The 10,710-nt window shown below is 34.5% G+C and overlaps 1 protein-coding gene across 1 annotated transcript; it reads left to right on the top strand.

Annotated features, from left to right (window-relative positions):
* The first annotated feature begins 5,790 nt into the window (after window positions 1-5,790).
* On the top strand, window positions 5,791-9,489 carry LOC121999815. Its single transcript, XM_042554446.1, has 7 exons — window positions 5,791-5,919; window positions 6,849-6,945; window positions 7,422-7,720; window positions 7,802-7,908; window positions 8,410-8,609; window positions 8,817-9,041; window positions 9,128-9,489. The coding sequence occupies exons 1-7, from the start codon at window positions 5,791-5,793 to the stop codon at window positions 9,487-9,489; spliced, it is 1,419 nt and encodes a 472-aa protein (XP_042410380.1).
* Window positions 9,490-10,710: the final 1,221 nt, after the last annotated feature.

The raw sequence follows: 10,710 nt of genomic DNA, 5'->3' as shown, positions 1-10,710 counted from the left end.
TCTTGTCAAGTGTTTAAATTTGATTAAATTAGTTAAACTATACCTTTTTATGAATATTATTAATATTAAGTTTTATATGATGATCTACAATGTAAAGCATATACTTTGTGGTAACCTGACTGCATGTTACCTTCCTTGACCTATTTAAACTAAGCTTGATGTGATATAACAAATTTTGCCAGAAGATATATATGTTTGTTGCCTATCTCAAATTGTTTGAAACATAGATAAATCAAAATTTTACCTATTCGGTTGTGTCTATATTGTAACTTTCACCAAATGTATGCTGCAGGAGGCATCTACTTCAATGTCCCCAGGCCTCGTTGAGCTAGAATTTTGAGAAACTTATCAACTGTGATCCTCATTTGAAGCTACTTAGTCAGCAGCCTGATATTATATTAAAATCACCTTACTTTGATCTGCTACTTAATCAACATCCTGATATTATATTAGAATCGCCTTATTTTGATCCGCTACTTAGTCAGCAACCTGATATTATATTAGAATCGTCTTATTTTGATCCGCTACTTAGTCAACAACCTGATATTATATTAGAATCGCCTTACTTTGATCCTCAGTACTCTGATATTATATTAGCATCATCTTACTTTGATCCTCAGTACTCAGTTTTAGAAGGTAAAAGTGATTTTAAAAGTCATATCAATGATGTTATTAAGGATGATTCTAAAATCACTTTCTCTGGCTTTTACGAACCTGGTCCCCCTTGTGCAACATCATCAATCTTCAATAAGACGGAAACACAAGATTCTTTCTGGAGGACACCTGTTTTTCATTCACAATACACTCCTTCACCATTCTCAGGTAATAATATTAGCTCCAACTGCATCACCTTTCAATAATTCATCTATCCAAAAATTGTTGGGACTAAACTTTATCTACGACTAAAGTTGAGGAGCTGGCTTCCGGAAACACATCATTGCCTTGCGATGCTCTATTCGACGAAGAGGACTTTATATCACAACTCCTTGACTTTGATTTCCAGCCTCCTTCTGCTGCTTCTGATGAACAATCCAACATCCCGAAGGTCAATTCCCTTTGCTGCCTGCTCCAGCAAGATACAGTGGCCAGTATGACGGTAAATGCCCAAGTGAATGATCAGGATGGCAGTGCTGACGATGCACAAGCTGCTGCTGGATCGTACGATGAATCTTATTCAACACCAGAGGTCGAACAATCATTCTCGGAATTTATGATGATTCCTCGAATAGCCTCGTTTCCACGAGTTCTTTCTCAATCCTACTTGATGTAGAAAAAAAAAATCAGATATATATATATGTTCTATTAGATTCTCTCGCAACTCGAAAGATATTTTGATTGTAATAAACAGGTTACAAGATGGTCATTTCCATAATCTTTAGTGTGTGTTCTAAAGAACTGTTATTGTCGATCGAAATGCAGTGGTTGATGTCTCCCCGTTTGCATAATTAAAATGAAAAAAAAATTAATGATTCCGGAACGGATGCTGCTCAGAAAGTTACAAACTTTATTTCAAACAAGAAGAAGTTTGAAGCAATCAATATCAATACTGCGGCTGGCAGACCCAGACACCAGTGCAGGCTGGCCAACAAGTCGGAGTGCATCCTTCCTTTCATGGCGCCCTTCCTCTGCCGGAGCTCCTCCAGCAGATCGTATGCCACCTCCGACCGCCCCTCCCTGCACATCTCCTCCAGCAAGGTCCGGTAGGTCAGAATGTCCGGCGCCTTGCGGTTCTCCAGCATGTCGAATACCACCTCGACCGCCGCCGCTCCAGCGACAGGCTGCAGATCACCGCCATGTATTTAGTCGCCGTGGGCACTAGTGCCTTCGACCTCTTCTCCATCCACCCCTTCTGGCAAAGCCCCTGCACGATGTAACCGTAGGAGCATGGCGAGATCAGAGTCCGATTGCGCACAAATGGCTTCTGCTACGTCATTGGAGGTGAACCCCGGCCGGAGGCGGTCGATCCATGAGTCAAATTGCTTCTCGAGGGAAGTACGCCACCGAGCATCAGAGCTAGTGCTAGAATTAGGTGTGAGTGAAGAGGCATCGCAGAAATGGCGAGAGAGGGGGGAGCAGGAGGAGGCCAACGGCGGCAGAATTAGGGTTTCGGTAGAGGAGGCGGAGGACCAGGATCGCCATCGACGATGGAAGCAAGCAGCAACTGACGGATCGATAGAAGACCAGATAAATTAATGGGCCAAGTTAATGGGCTGAGAAAAGATAGCCCACTGAACTTCGTCCATTCTTGTAGAAATGTGCTTGTAATTTTGATATTTGTCAAAATGCCCCCAATACTTGATTAATTAGTCACATAAGATGACAGAAGACATTAGCCGATTCTTAATAAAATTATGAAATTACATGACTAAGAGAATTATTTGAGAAATATATATCGAAGTTTTATATGTTGTCGGTCGGGCCATACATACATACATACATATATATATATATATATATATATACAATTTTGATAAGTTATGGATCTAGTTTTTATATTTGTATTGTGGACCTGAGTGAGCCGGGGTGCTTACTTTCGAGCTGCCTAAGTGAGCCGAAGCTATATATCTTGATATCTGATACACCCATCGTTGGCAACTCTCACAAGGGGAGGTGCCCGAATCACTTCCGGGCACCCCGATACTATGAGGATCACTATATATATTTATATAAAACACTAGATGTCACGCGACCGTCGTGCATGACTGTGGGAAAATGTTAGTCAACTTTTTTAGCATCGACCACGTGGCAAATGGCCATAGTCGTGCATGTGAGGTGTGCACATGGGGCGTACAACCTCTCTCTTTATATAATGATATCTTGTACACCTTTATGTGAGCTCTTGTAGGTAACTCCTGATGTGGGCATCTAACATAGCTAAAATAAAATATTTTTAATCTATTTATAGTCTGCATGCAATAATTCTCTTTTTTCTCCTTTGATCACATGTAAGGTAGTGTTGGTTTGTAAAAACCAGTACTATCTACCTTGGTATTGGTTTGTGCAAACTAGTACCAAGGTGGTATTATTTGTAAAATTCAGCATCAAGGTGATGCTGACACCACCAAACTAGCATGATCCACCTACGAATCAACACCAAGTAATACTAATATTTAAAGACCAACTCTAACACATGGTCTTTAAAGACCAGAGCTAGCACGTTGGAGCTGATCTTTAAAGACCAGCTCCAATGTTGGTGCTAGTTTGTACAAACTGACACTTGGTTTGTAAACCAGCAACACTTGGTGTTAGTTTGTAAGTTTGTAGAAATTAGCACCAAGAAAGATGGGTAATGCTAGTTTGGTGGTAACAACACCAAAGTGGTACTTTAAAGAAGGGAGAAGGGAATTATTATACGTAGATAAAAGAAATTAAAAAATAAATAAATTTAAGCTACATTAGATCATCAATGTTAGATGCCACCTACTACCGCTCATATGAAGGTGTGCAAACTCGGCACATACGAACACTGGCGGAGCTAGGAATGATAGCCTGCCTGGGCTAAAAAAATTCTCCGAATGACCCCTGGGCTAAAAGCCCTTTTTTTCCCATTGAAAATCCAAAAGGCAAGATGTGAACAAGTAAAAGTAATCAAATTTTTAGCTGGGCCCCCGGGCTGTAGCCCGGGTAATCCAATGCTTGGCTCCGCCCTTGCATACGAAGGTGTGCTAACTATTATTCTTTGTGTGCCTATATATATATATATATATCAAATAGAGATGGTTAATCAATCATTAGCTTAATTAATAGTGTTTTATAATATGTATTTATACAATTAGTTAACCATTCACTTTAGTCCATATTAAATTATTTGTCTCCAATGGACGTTAATTTACTTTTGTCAAATCTTTTCCTTTTTTATATAAAAACAGGAATTTCTCCGTACTATAATTAATTGACATCAACGTCTTTTCATATCCAACCAAATTAACTAGATGAGGATAAATTTATTATAATAAAGTAGAGAATTGATTTTTAACGAATACTTATCTCTGGAAAAAAACTTTCATCCCCTAGGCACTTCGCACTAAAAAATCCAATCATTTAAGGTCGAAAACTTGACGAGTTTTGTAATAAAAACATAAATTGTTACTACTTAGTAACTAATTTAGCAACGTAAATATCTCATGGCTAATCAGCAACAAAAATATTTTATGGCAAATCAACAATGAAAAATATTTCATTACTAAATTTGTTGCAATTCAACGATAAAAATAAATATTTGTTGTAAAATCAGGGATCAATAAATCATTGGTTGTAATTTTTTCAACGATTTTGCAATGAACACGGAATTCGTCGTAGATTTTCCAATGAAACTATAATTCGTCGCAAATTTTACAACGAATCTAGAATTCATCGTAGATTTTACAACAATATTGAATTCATTGCAAATATTGTCATATGATTTATTATTAAGTAGTTGCGATGAAACAGGGATTCATCACGAATTTGCAACGAATAAACAGATTCATTGCAAATTTGCGACGAATCTCAGGATCATTGCAAATTTGCAATGAATCTCGGATTCATTGCAAAGTTTTAATTTTAAGAAAAATAGTCTGAAGTCGGTTAATTGATCAAGAGAGTTTGGAATGAGGGAGTGTAATGGGTGTGGGGTGTGACAAGCAACTACTCGGCAATTGCAACTGCCACAACCCACTACTAATTGTTGGGGTTGTAACGTTATAAATATAGTCTCACATTAAAAACACATAGAAAATATGATAGGTTTTAATCATAAAATATTGCGCGTATCGATTTTTTTAAATAATGTTAAAACAAAGTTCAATTTTGGATGAATTATGTATCATGGATAAAATTATAATATATAGACAAGTATTAAGTTCTCTTTTTATTATTTTACTTGTTAATTATGTTCAACGCAAAGTTTTTTTTATAAAAATTAAAAGGGCATTTCAAATTAAGAGACGTCATATTAACGTATATTTTTCTAAAAAAAAAAAAGTCAAATGCCCTAATCCCAAAATACCTCTACATTTAGTTCTCTTATAAAAATTACCCTTTAACTTCTACTATCAATTATATTTGCATGATTTTATTCATTTAAAATACAATGAATGTTATATAGTCTGCTCGTTAAAATATTTTTTAATTAGGTTAAAATCATGATTGATCAAATAATATGTTATATAAGTTAGTTATTAGGTTTTTAGCATAATGACGCCAACTTGTACACGGTATAGAATAATGATATTTTATTTATGGTAATTATATTTACATTATCAATTAAATATCCCACTACTTAAATACCTCAAATTCTATAATTAAATATCTTATAAATTAAATATTGGCTTAACCACTTATTAAATATCTCAAATTCCAAATAAATATAAAGTTTTTATTTTTTAAGAACATAGATACATTCAAATCTCCTCTATAATATTTCTTTCCAATTGGATATTTAAAATTGGAAAATATTTTAAAAAATATATCCTTCCAAAAAGAATATCTGAGATTAGTAAATATTTAAAAGAAATCCCTTTTCTTCCAAGATATTTAAAATTAGGAAATATTTAGAAAGAAATATATCTCTCCCAAATATCTCTGCCAATGTATATGGCACATGGGAAGAACTTACTAAATTCGGTCAAAATAATTCTCTATTAAAGAATCCCTTCGACGTTTTCTGTGAAATTGTTTCACCTTCCTCGCGAACAAATCCCTCCACGTCTGCTTCTGCAAAATACCTCTACGCTATCGAAGCGTAAAAGCTGCGGAGAAGCAGCAGAACTGGGCGTTCTAAGGTTCCTACTTTGGATATCTTTCGGCGGAATGGATTGGTCCACCCCGCACTTGGCTCCACCTCCTCCGGCGGGGAAGTTGGAAGTGGAGGAGCCCTTATACGAGAAGCGCGTACGTCTCCACAAGAGGGCCAGGGACACGAGCACTTCTAGTGAGCAGGTAGATCCCTCACTTTCTCTTCTCATTATGTTTTGTCTCGTTGAGCGATCATTTTGATTAGGTTCTCATGATCTCGTGCAAAAGGACCGATCTTTTTTTTTCCTTCCCCATCTTGGCAGAGACAAATTTACCTTAGGCTCGTCCTAGGCTATAGCCTAGCCTTTTTTTTTTTTTTTTTTACATGTTTAATCATCTATTTCAAATCACAAAAAGTGTCATAGAAAATAAAAACAAAAATCTAGCTTTCATTTATCCCGATCAAATCTTGCATGAAAAAGATTTTGCATTAATTATTCCTACCTCATATCTTATTTAAATTTAATCGGGTATTTTTATTATTATTATTTTAAATTTAAAACGTTACTAAAAAGGATTTTTTATAATTATATATTTTTATTATATTAATGAAAAAATTTCTTTTAAAAAATCCTAATATATAAATAAATCAATCCTATATTATTTATAATCCGATCAATCTCAATTAAATTTATCAAAAATAATTTTTAAAGAATATGAAATATAGGTAAAAAATATGAGTAGAATATAAAAGAATAAATAAGAAAAAATTATTAAGTCAAATTAATTATATATATTAAAATAAATAAATCTCATTAGGTGTGAAATAAAATATATATATATATATCTGTATATTGAAAAAAATTATTCAACTCATTTTAGCGCAAAGATAGGATTGTCCTGTACTCTAATCCAATTCAAAAAATGAACTATATTTTATAATCTATAATTTAACATAAAAAATTATTATTTTTTAATTGTATTTGATACTTAATTCATATTTCGACGCTCAAAGTTTAGCGTTGTCCTTCTCTTATTTCTGGATCTGTCTTGCATCTTGGTACACTTTCTAAGTATGGATCTGTGTCATTTGAAAAGAGGTAATACCAGCTCTTGATACTACCTTGTTGCAGGCTGTGTACAACAATTTGCTTGGGGAACCTAAACCGTTGGGTCTTCGCCTCAGGAAGAGTCCGTCGATTCATATGATGCTTTCTCAGTCAAAGGCAGGTAAAAATTTATGCGTCACTAGCTCGAAGGGCTCGAAAGTTGGTGTAAAATCAAACTCAGCTTCTTCGAGCTCATTGAGCAAGATCAAAGCTTCGCATTTTCATGCGTCATTATTGAGGATTGGGACATGGGAGGTGAGGATTTTATAAGGAAAAATTTGATGGTTTACATAAATGATACGTCTATCTTTCCTGTTATTATTTGTATGTTCTTGTGGAAGTTTTTGTCTATGCATTATTCTGGTATTATATTCTTGTATCTGCAATCTATTCAATCTTTCTGTTTTGAGCAGAATTTTTCTGCTCATCATTTTCCTCCTATTTGTGTTTGTAACTTTCTGTGATACGGTCCACCAAAAAGAAAAATGATGAGCAATTTTACTTGCCTTTATTTCTGAGTTTCACTTACAATTATCAACCAGGGATCTGCCATTGGAACATAGTTTATTTCGAGACATTGTCTTTTTTTCCTTGAAGGTGCATTTCATGAATTCTTTATGGGTGATCTAGTGCATTCTAATTCTCATATGTTTTTGTCAAGTAATCCTTTACCAAATTGGTTAACTTTGTGGAGAAGTTCACTATGTTCTATTGGCAAACAGTTTGTGACTAGATATGAAGGAGATTTAGTGGCAAAATGTTACTTCGCCAAACGTAAACTTCTATGGGAATTTCTCGAAGGTGGCGTGAAGAGCAAGATTGAGTTTCATTGGTCCGACATTACTGCAATTAAGGCTGTATTTTTTGACGGTGGCCATGGGGCTTTGGATATTGTGGTAAGATTTATTTATTTCTCAATTTGTGTTGGTATATATTGGTCATTTCTTACTGGTAACATGTTGGCAATTGTTTATTAGTTGGCAAGACCACCTCTTTTCTTCCGAGAGATTGATCCTCAACCAAGGAAGCATATACAGTGGCAAGCAACTCAGGATTTTACCAATGGCCAAGCACATATACACAGGTAGATGTAAATTATATTTTCCCACATCTTATGAAATTCACCTCTTTTGTTGCAAGCTGACACAAAATCTAAGCTTTCGGAGTGATATTATCATTTAATCTGTGGTTCTTGTTATTGGTATTTCAATAAAAAATAATCAGATTTTATTTTCAGTATATATTTTTTTGGAGTCTATTGTAAGCCTTTGCCTTTTGAATATTGTAGTTGCTTCCGTCTTGTCAATTGTTTAAATTTGATTAAATTAGTTAAACTACACCTTGTTATGAATATTATTAATATTAAGTTTTATATGATGATCTACAATGTAAAGCATATCCTTTGTGATAACCTGACTGCATGTTACCTTGACCTATTTAAACTAAGCTTGATGTGATATAACAAATTTTGCCAGAAGATATATATATTTGTTGTCTATCTCAAATTGTTTGAAACATAGATAAATCAAAATTTTACATATTCAGTTGTGTCTATATTGTAACTTTCACCAAATGTATGTTGCAGGAGGCATATACTTCAATGTCCCCAGACCTCGTTGAGAAAGAATTTTGAGAAACTTATCAACTGTGATCCTCATTTGAAGCTACTTAGTCAGCAACCTGATCTTATATTAGAATCACCTTACTTTGATCCGCTACTTAATCAACAACCGGATATTATATTAGAATCACCTTACTTTGATTCGCTACTTAATCAGCAACCTGGTATTATATTAGAATCGCCTTATTTTGATCCGCTACTTAGTCAGCAACCTAATATTATATTAGAATCGCCTTATTTTGATCCGCTACTTAGTCAGCAACCTAATATTGTATTAGAATCGCCTTACTTTGATCCGCTATTTAGTCAGCAACCTGATATTATATTAGAATAGCCTTACTTTGATCCTCAGTACTCGGATATTTTATTAGCATCGCCTTACTTTGATTCTCAGTACTCAGTTTTGGAAGGTAAAAGTGATTTTAAAAGTCATATCAATGATGTTATTAAGGATGATTCTAAAACCACTTTCTCCGGCTTTTACGAACCTGGTCCCCCTTGTGCAACATCATCAATCTCCAATAAGACGGAAACACAAGATTCTTTCTGGAGGACACCTGCTTTTGATTCACAATGCACTCCTTCACCATGCTCAGGTAATAATATTAGCTCCAACTGTATCACCTTTCAATAATTCATCTATCCAGAAACTGTTGGGACTAAACTTTATCTACGACTAAAGTTGAGGAGCTGGCTTCAGGAAACACATCATTGCCTCGCGACGCTCTATTCAACGAAGAGGACTTTATATCACAACTCCTTGACTTTGGTTTCCAGCCTCCTTCTGCTGCTTCTGATGAACAATCCAACATCCCGAAGGTCAATTCCCGTTGCTGCCTGCTCCAGCAAGATACAGTGGCCGGTATGATGCTAAATGCCCAACTGAATGATCAGGATGGCGGTGCTGACGATGCACAAGCTGGTGCTGGATCCTACGATGAATCTTATTCAACACCAGAGGCCGAACAATCATTCTTGGAATTTATGAAGATTCCTCGAATAGCCTCGTTTCCACGAGTTCTTTCTCTATCCTACTTGACGTAGAAAAAAAAATCAGATAAATCTCCTGCCCGTTATTTCTTGTACATATTTTAAGGAAAATTATTGTTTTGCTTTCTTTAGACTACGTGAGCTTCAACTTTTTATGATTGAATATATATATATATATCATTGTCCTACTTTTTATGATTGAATATAAATATATATCATTGTCCTATTAGATGCTCTGGCAACTCCTGCTCAATGGCCGCAAGCCCAAGCTCTCCTTTGGAACCGCTGTGAGCTCTATTGCACGCTGTTTTAATTGGTCGAATAATATTTGTTTTTATATATATGCATGCATATGCATGTAATGAAGTTGTTTTTGACTCAGTTTGACAAGTCTTATTCTCAACCATAAATCCCCCAATTCACAAGTGTTACGATTACGTTTCGTTTTTCAAAAATAAAAAAACAAAAAAACTAATACTTATCTCTGGAAAAAAACTTTCATCCCACAGGCACTTCGCACTAAAAAACCCAATCATTTAAGGCCGACGAGTTTTGTAATAAAAACATATATAAATTGTTACTACTTAGTAACTAATTTAGCAACGTAAATATTTCATGGCCAATCAGCAACAAAAATATTTTGTGGCAAATCAACAATGGAAAATATTTCATTACTAAATTTGTTGCAATTCAAAATAAATATTTGTTGCAAAATCAGGGATGAATAAATCATTCATTGTAATTTTTTCATCGATTTTGCAATGAACACGGAATTCGTCGCATATTTTGCAATGAATCTAAAATTCGTCGTAAATTTTGCAACGAATCTAGAATTTATCGTAGATTTTACAACAATATTGAATTCGTGGCAAATATTATTACATGAATTATTATTAAGAAGTTACGATGAAACAGGGATTCATCATGAATTTGCAACGAATAAATAGATTCATTGCAAAGTTTTAATTTTAAGAAAAATAGCTTGAAGTCGGTTAATTGATCGAGAGAGTTTGGAATAAGGTTAAACCAATTCCTATATATTTATATATTTTTCCTTATTATATCTATCCGTTCAAACATCAATTTGACTCAATATATTTTGATTGGTGATTTTTTTAAATATGAATTATATTTTTCAGATGCATTAGTATTAAAAAAATCACTTAAAAAATATATTAGGTCAATTTTTTTTTTGAGGATATCTATACAATCGGGATAATGATATGAATATATCAAAATTGATTTCATCATTCCGAACTCTTTAGGTCAATTAAT

This window comes from Zingiber officinale, chromosome 7A, assembly GCF_018446385.1.
Source record: "Zingiber officinale cultivar Zhangliang chromosome 7A, Zo_v1.1, whole genome shotgun sequence".
In the NCBI taxonomy this organism is placed as follows: domain Eukaryota; kingdom Viridiplantae; phylum Streptophyta; class Magnoliopsida; order Zingiberales; family Zingiberaceae; genus Zingiber; species Zingiber officinale.
Note: the sequence above shows the minus strand (reverse complement) of the source record. Positions and strands in the feature narration are given on the sequence as shown.

Bases quoted from the DNA above. Each gene is read 5' to 3' on its own strand.
- LOC121999815 (XM_042554446.1), top strand. From the start codon at position 5,791: ATGGATTGGTCCACCCCGCACTTGGCTCCACCTCCTCCGGCGGGGAAG. The intron at 5,920-6,848 runs GTAGATCCCTCA...ACCTTGTTGCAG, and splicing joins CGAGCACTTCTAGTGAGCAG to GCTGTGTACAACAATTTGCT. The intron at 7,721-7,801 runs GTAAGATTTATT...ATTGTTTATTAG, and splicing joins ATGGGGCTTTGGATATTGTG to TTGGCAAGACCACCTCTTTT.